The 17741-nt window shown below is 43.4% G+C and overlaps 1 protein-coding gene across 2 annotated transcripts in view; it reads left to right on the top strand.

Annotated features, from left to right (window-relative positions):
- LOC311113164 (calcium/calmodulin-dependent protein kinase type II delta chain) overlaps nt 1-17741 on the top strand; it is a 104654-nt gene that overhangs the window by 48601 nt on the left and 38312 nt on the right. For both annotated transcript variants that reach the window (XM_084156344.1, XM_084156345.1), the window contains exons 4-6: nt 2252-2306; nt 14020-14085; nt 14916-14988. In XM_084156344.1, coding sequence (XP_084012470.1) covers nt 2252-2306; nt 14020-14085; nt 14916-14988 — 194 coding nt within the window. The remainder of the gene's footprint in view (nt 1-2251; nt 2307-14019; nt 14086-14915; nt 14989-17741) is intronic.

Below are 17741 nucleotides of genomic sequence, written 5' to 3'. Positions count from 1 at the left end.
TTAGATACAAAGTGTCCGAGCACTCCACCCTTAGGTTAATATTTCAACAGGAAACATGTATACAGTGAGGGAAAAAAGTATTTGATCCCCTGCTGATTTTGTACGTTTGCCCACTGACAAAGAAATTATCAGTCTATAATTTTAATGGTAGGTTTATTTGAACAGTGAGAGACAGAATAACAGCAAAAAAATCCAGAAAAACAGCATGTCAAAAATGTTATAAATTGATTTGCATTTTAATGAGGGAAATAAATATTTGACCCCTCCGCAAAACATTACTTAGTACTTGGTGGCAAAACCCTTGTTGGCAATCACAGAGGTCAGACGTTTCTTGTAGTTGGCCACCAGGTTTGCACACATCTCAGGAGGGATTTTGTCCCAGTCCTCTTTGCAGATCTTCTCCAAGTTATTAAGGTTTTGAGGCTGATGTTTGGCAACTCGAACCTTCAGCTCCCTCCACAGATTTTCTATAGGATTAAGGTCTGGAGACTGGCTAGGCCACTCCAGGACCTTAATGTGCTTCTTCTTGAGCCACTCCTTTGTTGCCTTGGTCGTGTGTTTTGGGTCATTGTCATGCTGGAATACCCATCCACGACCCATTTTCAATGCCCTGGCTGAGGGAAGGAGGTTCTCACCCAAGATTTGACGGTACATGGCCCCGTCCATCGTCCCTTTGATGCGGTGAAGTTGTCCTGTCCCCTTAGCAGAAAAACACCCTCAAAGCATAATGTTTCCACCTCCATGTTTGACGGTGGGGATGGTGTTCTTGGGGTCATAGGCAGCATTCCTCCTTCTCCAAACACGGCGTGTTGAGTTGATGCCAAACAGCTCCATTTTGGTCCTGACCACAACACTTTCACCCAGTTCTCCTCTGAATCATTCAGATGTTCATTGGCAAACTTCAGACAGGCATGTATATGTGCTTTCTTGAGCAGGGGGACCTTGCGGTCGCGGCAGGATTTCAGTCCTTCACAGCGTAGTGTGTTACCAATTGTTTTCTTGGTGACTATGGTCCCAGCTGCCTTGAGATCATTGACAAGATCCTCCTGTGTAGTTCTGGGCTGATTGCTCACCGTTCTCATGATCATTGCAACTCCACGAGGTGAGACCTTGCATGGAGCCCCAGGCCGAGGGAGATTGACAGTTCTTTTGTGTTTCTTCCATTTGCGAATAATCGCACCAACTGTTGTCACCTTCTCACCAAGCTGCTTGGTGATGGTCTTGTAGCCCATTCCAGCCGTGTGTAGGTCTACAATCTTGTCCCTGACATCCTTGGAGAGCTCTTTGGTCTTGGCCACGGTGGAGAGTTTGGAATCTGATTGATTGATTGCTTCTGTGGACAGGTGTCTTTTTTACAGGTAACAATCTGAGATTAGGAGCACTCCCTTTAAGAGTGTGCTCCTAATCTCAGCTCGTTACCTGTATAAAAGACACCTGGGAACCAGAAATCTTTCTGATTGAGAGGGGGTCAAATATTTATTTCCCTCATTAAAATGCAAATCAATTTATAACATTTTTGACATGCGTTGTTCTGGATTTTTTTGTTGTTATTCTGTCTCTCACTGTTCAAATAAACCTACCATTCAAATTATAGACTGATCATTTCTTTGTCAGTGGGCAAACGTACAAAATCAGCAGGGGATCAAATACTTTTTTCCCTCACTGTACCATGCACTGTCAAGGTCTTATAGAAACATTTTGTACATTATAGGGCATGTGATATTTATGTGGTTAAGCATTTATAATTGATTAATGTCCATGTTGTAAATGCTAGCAACATAACAAAGGTATATTGTGACATGGGAAGAGGGACGATGCCGTACAATACATCAACAAGACATCTCCTAACACATGGAATGAAAAATCACATTAATATTCCATGCAAAAGATTGGGGAGGCTGCTGTATTGCATTGGTTGTACGACTGGCTGTGTCTGTCTAGTGAGATGAATGGGAAGTTTGTCTGAGGTTTATTATGGATTGAATATAGTGAGGTCTGGCAGGATTGGGGACGTTTCAGGCTAATTTGTGTAATGTATGAGTTTTTCCTCTTCCTCCCTGACTTTTCTATTTGCCTGCCTGCCGGGCACAAACACCCAGCCACGCACAAGCATCAGACTACACACACTGACACGCTAGCTGTCTTGATAACTGAATGGGTCCGTCTGAGAGGCATCATTTCTAATCAGACTTTCGCTTTCTTCCTCTGCCCCCCCCCCCCCCATCCCCATCCCTCTCTCACTCTTCCACAGTGAGGCTCCATGACAGCATATCAGAGGAGGGATTCCACTACCTGGTCTTTGACTTGTAAGTATTATTGCAACCAATAGAATGTTATATATATGGGGGATACAACCATCCCAGCTCTGCAGATTTTCTGCAAACAGACCAAATCATTTGATAATTTGTTTTGGTACTGTCCATATGTAGCTTGTTTATGGTCGCAGGTTCAGGAATGGCTGAAGAATTGCAACATTTACCTGGAGCTAACTCTGCAAATAGCACTGCTGGGTGATTTGAAAAGTCATACTCAATTGATCAGTAGTATAAAAGTACTTTTACCTAAAATGTTTCTTTAATTTACAATATGTAGAAACTATGATAATAGAAAGGTTCAGAACTTTTGTGAAACATCACAGCACAGTTGAAAAATATGTGGCAAATAGAAATCAAAACTGGATGGTCTTCAGAGATAGATGGGAGGGGTTGAGGGTAGCTGAAGGATGGGATTAAAAACAAACAAAAGATAACTATAATAAAATACACTGTGTTCGTAAAATGTATATAGTATGTATAAGCTGTAAGTAGAAGCCTAAGTGTTGTTGTCCATTAGTTTACTCCAATTAGGGGAGGGGTGGTAGGGTTAATGGAAAATAATGAAGGAAAATATATTTACAAAAATATATAATTTCAGGGGGGGGGGGGGGGGAACAATACAGTTACATATCACAATATTACTTTTGGATGATATTACATCAATATTTGACTCTAAGAATCGATTTGTAAAAAATACAATAAAAACATAGGGATTATTCATCCTATAGCTTGTTCTCCATCTTTTTAAATAGTGAGCCAACATGTTTTTAACACTTATTTCCCTGACTGATCAAAACTAAGTGAGCAATACATTTGGAACATAAAATGGCAGTATCGAATCAAATTATATATAGAATCGTGAGAATCGCAAAACATATATCGTTTCGGCAGCTACGTATCATGATAATATCGTATATGTATCGTAAAAGTATCGTGATACCTACCGGTTAGTGGGGCATCATGGGAAATTATCAGCGGGCGTGTTCCACCAGAGTTCTCCTCCTCCATCTGTTTCATGTCCTCACTCCTTCTGCTCTCCTCAACCAAAACTGTGATCAATTGTGTTATTGGAGTATGTTTTTTTTTTTTTTTAGGGGGTAGATCAGCTTTAATATTGCAGATAGATTGTACCTTCCGTCAATGTAATTGTCTTCATCACTTCCAATCCCCCATATGTTTTTTCCGCAAATATATATATATATATATATATATATATACACAGTTGAAGTCGGAAGTTTACATACACTTAGGTTGGAGTCATTAAAACTCGTTTTTCAACCACTCCACAAATTTCTTGTTAACAAACTATAGTTTTGGCCAGTCGGTTAGGACATCTACTTTGTGCATGACACAAGTAATTTTTCCAACAATTGTTTACAGACAGATTATTTCACTTATAATTCACAGTATCACAATTCCAGTGGGTCAGAAGTTTGCATACACTAAGTTGACTGTGCCTTTAAACAGCTTGGAAAATTCAATTTGAGTCAATTGGAGTTGTACCTGTGGATGTATTTCAAGGCCTACCTTGACATCATGGGGAAATCCAAAGAAATCAGCCAAAAAAAATTGTAGACCTCCACAAGTCTGGTTCATCCTTGGGAGCAATTTCCAAACGCCTGAAGGTACCATGTTCATCTGTACAAACAATAGTACGCAAGTATAAACACCATGGGATCACACAGCCGTCATACCGCTCAGGAAGGTGACGCGTTCTGTCTCCTAGAGATGAACGTACTTTGGCGCGAAAAGTGCAAATCAATCCAAGAACAACAGCAAAGGACCTTGTGATGATGCTGGAGGAAACGGGTACAAAAGTATCTACAGTGGGGAAAAAAAGTTAGAGTGCATTTGGATGATCCAGAAGAGGATTGGGAGAATGTCATATGGTCAGATGAAGCCAAAATAGAACTTTTTGGTAAAAACTCAACTCGTCGTGTTTGGAGGACAAAGAATGCTGAGTTGCATCCAAAGAACACCATACCTACTGTGAAACATGGGGGTGGAAACATCATGCTTTGGGGCTGTTTTTCTGCAAAGGGACCAGGACGACTGATCCGTGTAAAGGAAAGAATGAATGGGGCCATGTATCGTGAGATTTTGAGTGAAAACCTCCTTCCATCAGCAAGGGCATTGAAGATGAAACGTGGCTGGGTCTTTCAGCATGACAATGATCCCAAACACACCGCCCGGGCAACGAAGGAGTGGCTTCGTAAGAAGCATTTCAAGGTCCTGGAGTGGCCTAGCCAGTCTCCAGATCTCAACCCCATAGAAAATCTTTGGAGGGAGTTGAAAGTCCGTGTTGCCCAGCGACAGCCCCAAAACATCACTGCTCTAGAGGACATCTGCATGGAGGAATGGGCCAAAATACCAGCAACAGTGTGTGAAAACCTTGTGAAGACTTACAGAAAACGTTTGACCTGTGTCATTGCCAACAAAGGGTATATAACAAAGTATTGAGAAACTTTTGTTATTGACCAAATACTTATTTTCCACCATAATTTGCAAATAAATTCATAAAAAATCCTACAATGTGATTTTCTGGATTTTTTTTCCTCATTTTGTCTGTCATAGTTGACGTGTACCTATGATGAAAATTACAGGCCTCTCTCATCTTTTGAAGTGGGAGAACTTGCACAATTGGTGGCTGACTAAATACTTTTTTCCCCCACTGTATATCCACAGTAAAACGAGTCCTATATCGACATAACCTGAAAGGCTGCTCAGCAAGGAAGAAGCCACTGCTCCAAAACCGCCATATAAAAGCCAGACTACGGTTTGCAACTGCACATGGGGACAAAGATGGTAGTTTAAATGTATTTGGCTAAGGTGTATGTAAACTTCCGACTTCAACTGTACATATATATATGTATGTATGTATGTATGTATGTACAGTGAGGGAAAAAAGTATTTGATCCCCTGCTGATTTTGTACGTTTACCCACTGACAAAGGCATGATCAGTCTATAATTTTAATGGTAGGTTTATTTGAACAGTGAGAGACAGAATAACAACCAAAAAATACAGAAAAACGCATGTCAAAAATGTTATACATTTATTTGCATTTTAATGAGGGAAATAAGTATTTGACCCCTCTGCAAAACATGACTTAGTACTTGGTGGCAAAACCCTTGTTGGCAATCACAGAGGTCAGAAGTTTCTTGTAGTTGGCCACCAGCTTTGCACACATCTCAGGAGGGATTTTGTCCCACTCCTCTTTGCAGATCTTCTCCAAGTCATTAAGGTTTTGAGCCTGACGTTTGGCAACTCGAACCTTCAGCTCCCTCCACATATTTTCGATGGGATTAAGGTCTGGAGATTGGCTAGGCCACTCCAGGACCTTAATGTGCTTCTTCTTGAGACACTCCTTTGTTGCCTTGGCCGTGTGTTTTGGGTCATTGTCATGCTGGAATACCCATCCACGACCCATTTAAAATGCCCTGGCTGAGGGAAGGAGGTTCTCACCCAAGATTTGACGGTACATGGCCCCGTCCATCGTCCCTTTGATGCGGTGAAGTTGTCCTGTCCCCTTAGCAGAAAAACACTCCCAAAGCATAATGATTCCACCACCATGTTTGACAGTGGGGATGGTGTTCTTGGGGTCATAGGCAGCATTTCTCCTCCAAACACGGCGAGTGGAGTTGATGCCAAAGAGCTCGATTTTGGTCTCATCTGACCACAACACTTTCACCCAATTCTCCTCTGAATCATTCAGATGTTCATTAGCAAACTTCAGACGGCCCTGTATATGTGCTTTCTTGAGCAGGGGGACCTTGCGGGCGCTGCAGGATTTCAGTCCTTCACGGCGTAGTGTGTTACCAATTGTTTTCTTGGTGACTATGGTCCCAGCTGCCTTGAGATCATTGACAAGATCCTCACGTGTAGTTCTGGGCTGATTCCTCACCGTTCTCATGATCATTGCAACTCCACGAGGTGAGATCTTGCATGGAGCCCCAGGCCGAGGGAGATTGACAGTTCTTTTGTGTTTCCTCCATTTGCAAATAATCGCACCCACTGTTGTCACCTTCTCACCAAGCTGCTTGGCGATGGTCTTGTAGCCCATTCCAGCCTTGTGTAGGTCTACAATCTTGTCCCTGGCATCCTTGGAGAGCTCTTTGGTCTTGGCCATGGTGGAGAGTTTGGAATCTGATTGATTGATAGCTTCTGTGAACAGGTGTCTTTTATACAGGCAACAAGCTGAGATTAGGAGCACTCCCTTTAAGAGTGTGCTCCTAATCTCAGCTCGTTACCTGTATAAAAGACACCTGGGAGCCAGAAATCTTTCTGATTGAGAGGGGGTCAAATACTTATTTCCCTCATTAAAATGCAAATCAATTTATAACATTTTTGACATGCGTTTTTTTGGATTTTTTTGTTGTTATTCTGTCTCTCACTGTTCAAATAAACCTACAATTAAAATTACAGACTGATCATTTCTTTGTCAGTGGGCAAACGTACAAAATCAGCAGGGGATCAAATACTTTTTTCCCTCACTGTATGTGTGTAATCCTCCAAGATGGCGTAGCAGTGCGGTCGCTTTTATTTCATCGTCCTGTGTAAATATCCCGTTTCTAGTTTTTTTTGTCTATTTTGTATATATCTCTCAATTTTTTACTTTCATTCTTTAACTAAATATACTTTCCTGCAACCCGCCTCACCCAACGTGGAAAGGATTCTATTATTTCTTTATAACTTTCATCAAGAACCTTAAGCTGAAACGAGTGTAGCCGCAATCTGAATGGCTACCTGCTATTAGTTACCGTTAACGTCTTCACCACTGTCCGTGGCCTACACTATCCACCAGCCAGCTCTAGCTCTAGCCTGGACAATTCGTCGGCCAGTCTGCACAGCGTGCTATCGACCCAGCGTGCTATCGACCCATAGCTTATTGGACTTTCTGCCGGAATCACTGGACCCTAGCGCCGGATCATCACAACCAGCTAGCTAGCTGCAACCTATTGTTGGCTGATTACCATTGCCCTATAGCAAGCACCAGTTAGCCTTGAGCTAGCCTCAGGCCCATTCTCCCGGCTATCTACCTCTCTGTCAACCGGACGGGACCTCCTAGTGTTGACACTGAGCCCCGCCGATCCAACACGACTGGTTTGCCGACGAAATAGTCTGATGTGGTTTCAACAGGCTTCCCGTTGCGACGACCACGAAGATCCATCTGCCAGCCCCGGCCCGCTAGCACACGCAAACTACAACTGTGCTCCCTGCTAGCTGTGCTGAAGCACCAATTTGAACTGCTCTCGGACTCACATATTGCTGTTCACTGGACCTTATGATCACTCAGCTGCACAGCTGATGCCTGCTGGACTGTTCCTTTACACGGTACCCTGTCCTGTTTATTCTGTTTAGTCTTAGCCCAAACGTTATCGCTATTTCCAGTTGTGTCTTAGCTCTCTCTAATAACACCTGTGACTGCTTTATGCCTCTCTCCCATGTCAATTATGCCTTGCCTATTGCTGTTTGGGTTAGTTCTTATTATACAATTTCATTGTAGAACCCCTAGTCCCTCTCAAACTGCCTCATATAGTTCCTTTGTTCCACCCCCCATACACGCTAAGACCGGCTCAATCGATGCCTCCAATGACGCTATCTCTTTCATTGTTACCCAACGCTTAGGGTTACCTGAACTGTACTCATATCCTTCCATATCCTTTTCTGTACATAATGCTCTGAATCTTTTCTACAACGCCCGGAGAACTGCCCCCTTTATTCTATGTACCCAACGCACTAGAAGACCAGTTCTTAAAGCCTTTAGTCGTATCCTTATTCTAGTCCTCCTCTGTTCCTCTGGTGATGTAGAGGCTAACCCAGGCCCTGCATCCCCCAGTATCACTCCTACTCCCCAGGAGCTATCATTTGTTGACTTCTGTAACTGTAAAAGTATTGGTTTTCTGCACATAAATATCAGAAGCCTCCTTCCTAAGTTTGAGTTATTCACTGCGTTAGCACACTCCGCCAACCCTGATGTTCTAGCAGTGTCTGAATCCTGGCTTAGGAAGGCCACCAAAAATTCTGAAATTTCCATCCCCAACTATAACATTTTCCATCTAGATAGAACTGCCAAAGGGGGTGGAGTTGCAATATACTGTAGAGATAGCCTGCAGAGCTCCATCATACTATCCAGGTCTGTGCCCAAACAGTTTGAGCTTCTACTTCTAAAAATCCACCTTTCCAGAAATAAATCTCTCACTGTTGCCGCTTGCTACAGACCCCCCTCAGCCCCCAGCTGTGCCCTGGACACCATATGTGAATTGATTGCCCCCCATCTATCCTCAGAGTTCGTACTGCTTGGTGACCTAAATTGGGATATGCTTAACACCCCGGCCATCCTACAATCTAAACTAGATGCCCTCAATCTCACACAAATTATCAACGAACCTACCAGGTACAACCCTAAATCCGTAAACATGGGTACCCTCATAGATATCATCCTGACTAACTTACCCTCTAAATACACCTCCGCTGTCTTCAACCAGGATCTCAGCGATCACTGCCTTATTGCCTGCGTCCGTAACGGGTCCGCGGTCAAACGACCACCCCTCATCACTGTCAAACGCTCCCAAAAACACTTCAGCGAGCATGCCTTCCTAATTGACCTGGCCCAGGTATCCTGGATGGATATAGATCTCATTCCGTCAGTAGAGGATGCCTGGTTGTTCTTTAAAAGTAATTTCCTCTCAATCTTAAATAGACATGCCCCATTCAAAAAATACAGAACTAAGAACAGATATAGCCCCTGGTTCTCCTCAGACTTGACTGCCCTTGACCAGCACAAAAACATCCTGTGGCGTACTGCATTAGCATCAAATAGCCCCCACGATATGCAACTTTTCAGGGAAGTTAGGAACCAATATACACAAGCAGTTAGGAAAGCAAAGGCTAACTTTTTCAAACAGAAATTTGCATCCTGTAGCACTAACTCCAAAAAGTTTTGGGACACTGTAAAGTCCATGGAAAATAAGAGCACTTCCTCCCAGCTGCCCACTGCACTGAGGCTAGGAAACACTATCACCACCGATAAATCTACAATAATCGAGAATTTCAACAAGCATTTTGCCACGACTGGCCATGCTTTCCACCTGGCTACCACTACCCCGGCCACCAGCTCTGCACCCTCCGCTGCAACTTGCCCATGCCCCCCCCCGCTTCTCCTTCACACAAATCCAGACAGCTGATGTTCTAAAAGAGCTGCAAAATCTGGACCCCTACAAATCATCTGGGCTAGACAATCTGGACCCTTTCTTTCTAAAACTAGCTGCCGAAATTGTCGCAACCCCTATTACTAGCCTGTTCAACCTCTCTTTCGTAACGTCTGAGATCCCCAGAGATTGGAAAGCTGCCGCGGTCATCCCCCTCTTCAAAGGGGGTGACACTATAGATCCAAACTGTTACAGACCCATATCCATCCTGCCCTGCCTTTCAAAAGTTTTTGAAAGCCAAGTCAACAAACAGATCACCGACCATTTCGAATCCCACCGTACCTTCTCCGCTATGCAATCCGGTTTCCGAGCTGGTCATGGGTGCACTTCAGCCACGCTCAAGGTCCTAAACGATATTATAACCGCGATCGATAATAGACAGTACTGTGCAGCCGTTTTCATTGACCTGGCCAAGGCTTTCGACTCTGTCAACCACCGCATTCTTATTGGCAGACTAAATAGCCTTGGTTTCTCAAATGACTGCCTCGCCTGGTTCACCAACTACTTCTCAGATAGAGTTCAATGTGTCAAATCGGAGGGCCTGTTGTCTGGACCTATGGCAGTCTCTATGGGGGTGCCACAGGGTTCAATTCTTGGGCCGACTCTTTTCTCTGTGTATATCAATGACGTCGCTCTTGCTGCTGGTGACTCTCAGATCCACCTCTACGCAGACGACACCATTTTGTATACATCTGGCCCTTCGTTGGACACTGTGTTAACAAACCTCCAAACGAGCTTCAATTCCATACAACACTCCTTCAGTAGCCTCCAACTGCTCTTAAACACTAGTAAAACTAAATGCATGCTCTTCAACCGAACGCTGCTTGCACCCGCCCACCCGACTAGAATCACTACTCTCGACGGGTCTGACCTAGAGTATGTGGACAACTACAAATATCTAGGTGTCTGGTTAGACTGTAAACTCTCCTTCCAGACTCACATTAAGAATCTCCAATCCAAAGTTAAATCTAGAATCGGTTTCCTATTTCGCAACAAAGCCTCCTTCACTCATGCTGCCAAACATGCCCTCGTAAAACTGACTATCCTACCGATCCTTGACTTCGGCGATGTCATTTACAAAATAGCCTCCAACACTCTACTCAGCAAATTGGATGTAGTCTATCACAGTGCCATCCGTTTTGTCTCCAAAGCCCCATATAATACCCACCACTGTGACCTGTACGCTCTTGTTGGCTGGTCCTCACTACATATTCGTCGCCAAACCCACTGGCTCCAGGCCATCTATAAATCACTGCTAGGCAAATCCCCGCCTTATCTTAGCTCATTGGTCACCATAGCAACACCCACCCGTAGTCTGCGCTCCAGCGGGTATATCTCACTGGTCATCCCCAAAGCCAACACCTCCTTTGGCCGCAATTCCTTCCAGTTCTCTGCTGCCAATGACTGGAACAAATTGCAAAAATCTCTGAAGCTGGAGACGCTTATCTCCCTCACTAACTTTAAGCATCAGTTGTCAGAGCACCTTACCGATCACTGCACCTGTACACAGCCCATCTGAAATTAGCCCGCCCAACTACCTCATCCCTATATTGTTATTCATTTTGCTCATTTGTACCCCAGTATCTATATTTGCACATCATCTCTTGCACATCTATCATTCCAGTGTTAATACTAATTGTAATTATTTTGCACTATAGCCTATTTTATTGCCTTACCTCCATAACTTGCTAAATTTGCACACACTGTATATTATATGTATTTCTGTTGTATTTTTGACTTTGTTTTGTTTTACCCCATATGTAACTCTGTGTTGTTGTTTTTATCGCACTGCTTTGCTCTATCTTGGCCAGGTCGCAGTTGTAAATGAGAACTTGTTCTCAACTGGTTTACCTGGTTAAATAAAGGTGAAATAAAATAAAAATACAAAAAATGTGTGTAATCATTTTTTAAGATATATTTCCCTTTATTACTTTCCAGCCCCACCACCCCTCCTCTAATTGAAGTAAACTAGTGAACAACAACGCTTAGGACTCTACTTCCAGCTTATACATACTATATACATACTATATACATTTTATGGACACAGTCAATTTGACAATAATGATATTTTGTTTGTTTTTACTCCTGAACTTCCTCTACCCTCAACCTCTCCGATCATTTTCATGATGTCCATCCGGTTTGCTTCTAAATGCCCTATCTTTCTAACTGTGCTCTTTCACAAAAGCTCTCAACCTATAACCTATATACTTATTATGGACACAGTATGCTTTACATTAGTTATCTTGTTGTTATTAGTTGCATATTAGTTCATGAGCTACACACTTTGGTCTGTGAACAATGTTTTGCATTGGTAATGTTGGTTTGAATATTTTGTAAATGTGTATGTTTGTTCAGAAGTGTCAACGCAGAGTTTTGAGGCATCGCTCGACTCATACCCCCATGGATATTTACATGATTAATATTTATGGAAATCTAAGTGGGCAGCGTCAAAGGTGGCCCCAAAGGCAATAAAAACGTGTGCGTGCGCGCACTAGTGCAGCCAGTGCAGCCATCCGCACTAGTGCAGCCAGTGCAGCCATTTACACTAGTGCAGCCATCCACACCAGTGCAGCCAGTGCAGCCATCCACACCAGTGCAGCCAGTGCAGCCATCCACACCAGTGCAGCCAGTGCAGCCATCCACACCAGTGCAGCCAGTGCAGCCATCCACACCAGTGCAGCCAGTGCAGCCATCCACACCAGTGCAGCCAGTGCAGCCATCCACACCAGTGCAGCCAGTGCAGCCATCCACACCAGTGCAGCCAGTGCAGCCATCCACACCAGTGCAGCCAGTGCAGCCGTCCACACCAGTGCAGCCATCCAGGCTGTGTCCCTGCTCTACACTGCGGGGCGAATGGTCCTTATTTTAAGGAGGGCTAAAAGCTGAACCCCCAGCCTTCTCCTCTTCCCCTAATGTTCCTCTGCATGGGATCCTCTCCCCGAACTTAAACACTCTTCACTTATTCCTACCAGTAGACAGCACTTTATTTTACGGTACTTTTTCCACTGGTATTTACCTGGTGTATATACTAGGAAAGTGTGTTGTCCTTTTTTTCTTTTTGCATAGTTTCTCACCCTCTAGTCAAAGTATAATGGGATGTGCTTGTGAGTAAGTTACTCTAACAGTCTAGTATTCTCATAGACTCTGATGTAGTGAGGAATTGGAATATACCACTGCCCCACAGGGTATTCTAAATAGACTAAACGCCTATCTCCTCCTTTAAGGATTACTAGGTTAATCCACTGGTTGATCACGTGGGTTTATTTCCAATGGCAGCATGCCAAAACTGACCTTATGCACCACAGATGTCAAAGTGGGCTGGAAATCCCAGTCTCTGTCCTCTATGGAGATGGCCTATGTTCAATAAGTAGGCCCCTGAGCATTTTCATGAACATGTGACCCGACAGAGAAAAACTCTGGGCCCTAGTTAAAGCCAATAAATGCCCCAGAGTTTACCCTTGGTGAGGTCACATTAAAGCCTTTTGATCTGAGTGATTTGATTAGTGTTCCTTACATATAGCTCTCTCCCCAGCAACAATGTCTCTGTGTTTCTTCATATGCTACATCATTGCATGTTATATCCATATTTTACCATTTGTTCACACACATCAATATCACTCCAGAAGAAAAACATTACATCTACTCTCCCTTGCTCTTTCCAACAGTCCATCCAGCTCTCTGCCCATTACTTCCACTATCTTTCGATCTCTCTCTACCACTCCCTCGTGTATTGGCAGCAGTTTGGCAGTGTTTAATTTGGCAGCTGGAAAGGGAAATCAGTCCTAATTTATTTAAAATGCTGCATTTAATTTGACTAAGGGCTGTAAAAGAAAAAGGGCCACTCTTAGGCAGCTGAGATGAGTGAATTGCAGGGATGAAAGCTTTTCTTTCCTTTTACACAAATAAACCTGGCCAGAAGAATGACAACAAACGAGGCAAATTACATTGACCGTGAATAAAGGTTAAAAAAAATTACATACAGCTGCCTTTATTTTAATGCATTCATTCAATGAACAACCACTTTTTACTACTATGTTATATGGAACAAACTGAAAGCATTGCGAGAATCCATTGGACATGGACTGCGGTTTGTTGCACTCTGAACACAATCCAAGTATCCAAGTGTTGTGGTTACATGAAACATTCCCATCTCTTGTGTTGCCCAGTTCCTTGGAATAACGCTTAAGATTTGGGACATTTAGCTCACTGGAATACACAGGAATGCATTCCAATCTAGTATGTGAACAAAATGTTTTATTCTAACACCATTGGAGGAGTGTCTAATGGTATTCTAATGATCAGGAAGCATATTCATTGTTTTGACCAAATCGTGACATCTTTCTGTGTCTCTCTAAATATGTTGTTTCTCTCCTTCTCCAAGATGCCTGAAAGGCAGATTTGCATAGCTAATTGCACCCCAGTTCTCCGGGTCTCCCACTGTTTTCCGAACTTCTAGCATGGAATTAACCCGTCTCATATTCCCCTTTCTCCCAGGGTGACTGGTGGGGAGCTGTTTGAGGACATCGTAGCCAGAGAGTACTACAGCGAAGCAGACGCCAGGTCAGTGTCACACAGACTCACTTAACAGCAACTATGTTATTGGTCTAGTCAAACACATGTCAGTGGATCTGAAAGCACACATTCTAGTTCACTTAGTTGTATACAATAGACTTCATCATTAGAGTTTAAGATAGGTTTTAAAATGACACCAGTTACTGCCTCTACATAACACATTACATGTGCACACACACACACACACACACACACACACACACACACACACACACACACACACACACACACACACACACACACACAATCTATATGTGTGTTACTGCATGCACCCTCCTTCTCTTTGTTACTGTAGTTTAGTAATAGTGTTTATAGTATCTGTATTATATATCTGTGTGTGCTGTCTGTAATGTATCTTATGAATATAATCTTCTGTCATCTGTTTTTCTTCAGTTTTTCTGTTGCTCTCCTATCACGAGGCTGCCGTCTGCAGATCTATTTCTTCCTGTATAGCATACTTCATTAATAAACAATGACCTGAGTTTGAAATCATATAATTTTAATCTGGCTGTTTCTACTCATTCCAAAAAAGAATGTTCAGTTTAAAGTAAGACTGTTAAAAGATTCAGTCCTTTTGTCATTTCTGGCATTGAAAGCCAATTAGCATTCTTGTGACCGAAATAGCATTATCACTTTCCAAAAGATTAAGTGGTAGAACAAAATGTGAACTTTACTCTACTTCTCTCTTGAGTTTTTACTTTTGATATTATTATAGTTTCACTGGCCTTTCTCGTTTTTGTTGCTGTTTTTTGTATTTTTTTTTCTGATGTGTGTTCTCTCCTCCTCGCTTCTTCTGGCCTTGTCTCTCTCCTCCACAGCCAATGCATACAGCAGATTCTAGAAAGTGTAAATCATTGTCACCAAAGTGGTATAGTTCACAGGGACATGAAGGTTAGTACACAACAGAGGCTATGCTGGCACCATGCCCGCCTGCCCACCCGCCGCCCAAAATCCACCACCAATTAACAACCACCAACCCCCCCTCACCCTGTACCCCCACCAGCCGCTTGCCTCTTCCTCTCTTCCAAACTCAATCCCCTACCAGCAGCCACCCTGACCCCTCCACCAATCACTACTTGTGGCTGAGGTCAGGTGGCCCACCAGGGGGCGTGGGCGGCAGGGTGGTGAGGGGGGGAGGGTGACACAGCTCACCTTGCCCTCCTCTGTATGCCCAAAGACGATGTGCATGTAGCGTCTCTCTCCGGTCCTCGTCTCTCTGCTCTGAACGCCTGCTGTGAGCCTGGGTCTTGGGCGTATTTGATAAGCCCCTCTGGTTTAAGAGGGGTATAAATAGGATCAATTCATCCACCTCCTCCCTCCTCGCCCTCCCCAGGGTCGAGCTCACAGCCAGCGGGGAGCTAACACCACTTCTGTTTTGAGACCCGGGGGGACAGTGGGTGGGGGTGGTGGGTGATGATGTCATAGCCAGATATCCTTGTTCTTAATGGTCCAATCAGAACACACTTTTGTCTAACTTATTCTGCATTCACTTATTAGAACATCTACAACCTTTCCTTCACCGTATAGTCAAGGCAATCACATTCAATTGGGTTAATACATTGGCTCTACACTGGGGTACTAGTGTTATAGGGGTGGTAGTTGGAGGGATATTAACAAATCATTGGCCTAAACATCATCCCAACCACCACCTCCACCACCACTGCTGCCCCCCCCCCCCCCCCCCCCCCCAGTCTCAAGGTGAGCGCATGGCACACAGTGAGTGTGAGCTTGTCACTAACCCACGCCCCCTGGTGTTTGCATGCAGTCATTGCATTCAGCAGATCCTAGAGGCCGTGCTCCACTGCCACCAGATGGGCGTGGTCCACCGCGACCTGAAGGTGAGTAGAGACACTGGGAAGCCAAACACAGCCCTTCCTCTTCTTCTTCTTCCTCCTCCTCTTCCTCCTCCTCTTCTTCCTCTCACTCCAACTCTTCTAGTTGCAGGGAGACCCAATCATCCTGACTGACTTTCAGACTCATCCGTTTGACTTTGAGGGTTAAGCACTTTGATAGACTGTCTCCGACACGTCTTGTTCAGTTGAGACATGAGACATGGGAGCCACAGGGTCAAATTATGAGTTTGAACTTTTCCACTGCATTAGTGATTGCTCAGCCAGTTAAAAGCTGATGAAATAGTAATTACTATTACTAAATAGTAATTACTTATTTGGGACTTTTGGAAAGGCATGTTGACCTTTTACGTCCACACCTCTACTGAGGCACTGTGTTGGTCTACAGAACAGTGACACAGGTGTTAATAGGCACGGAAATAGGACCTGCAATCCCTCCAATTAAATGGTGTATAAAATCAGGCCTTGCTAAAAAAAGAAAACGTGGCAGGAGAAAATGGGATGAGTGAAGTAAAAATGTCACATTGTCCAAGTAGAATTTGGAGACTTGCCATTGTTGGGTCTTTCCACCAATTCGGTGCCTTTTGAGATGTGTAACTTGGTATAAAATAAACAAATACTTTTGCATTTTTAAATTCTGTCACAAAGAGCAAATGTTCAACTTAATAAAAAAACAAGTTTCCCCATCTCGAGGCTAAATAACAAAAATACTATTAAGTGCTTATTAGGTGCCAAATAAAGTAACAGGGTTGCGATTTCATCTTAAATCCGCTATAAATCCCCTTGTGGCAGGGGGAATGGAAGCTTGTTGTGTGCAACAGGAGGGGCAATTTGAATGCAAGCTTCACAAAAAAATTTAAATTGTTAAACCATTTCTAGCCTGTCTATCTATGGGTAACAGGGTTGACGTGTTATGCGTGACCTGCTCAGTGTTACACCAGAAAATACCAGAAAATGGCCAAAAATAGTAGAACCAGCTCACCTGCTTTTACACAATGATTTTACTATTTTAAAAGGAATAGTAGTTTCACCATATTCAAAAAAGAGTTCAGTTCACATAACAGGGTTGACCTTAAAATGAGGGACAGGTTTGAATCACTAATCACATGAAATAAATAATAATCTTCAGAAATGACTGTCAAAGCAACACAATAACTAGGGCTTTACAATTATGGTGAAAACTTTGAGAAATATTGGGTTTAAGTGGGACAAAATCTTCCTGGAAGTCAGAGGGTGCACAGAGGGACATGTCAAAATGCAGATTTTTTCTTACTTTAGCAAGTCTTTATTCATATAAAAAATTGGGATTTATTGAATTCTTCATGTGGTTTATATTAAAGGGCATTTCATTGAACATAACAGGCTTTTAAAAATCTATATTGGTGCACAATTTTTACTTAAAATATCAAAAGCCACTCATTTCATGGAACAACCCTGTTATACACTCCTTCTCCAATCTCCCAAACTCCCCACGTCCCCGTCATTGCCGTCATGGCAAGTTTCAGAACTCAAATTTGCTAATCAAATGAGCCAGGTGCAGCCAGGAGCTCCATTTCACTCCTGAAATAATCACCCCACGTTTGCATTCGCCTAGGCCCTCTCTGGCATTGCTCTGATTGGCTGCTACCGGCTTGTTACCATGGGGAGTGGCGGAATCGACAAAAACAAAAGAAATATGAACAAAACAAAGCATGAAAGAGGCCGATGAAAGGCCATATCTTCAGACTGGTGTGACCTACGTGTGAGTGTGTGTACGTGTGTGTTGGGGGAGGACCCATATTGACACACACACAC

The sequence above is a fragment of the Coregonus lavaretus genome (assembly GCF_964263955.1).
Source record: "Coregonus lavaretus genome assembly, chromosome: 39".
In the NCBI taxonomy this organism is placed as follows: domain Eukaryota; kingdom Metazoa; phylum Chordata; class Actinopteri; order Salmoniformes; family Salmonidae; genus Coregonus; species Coregonus lavaretus.
Note: the sequence above shows the minus strand (reverse complement) of the source record. Positions and strands in the feature narration are given on the sequence as shown.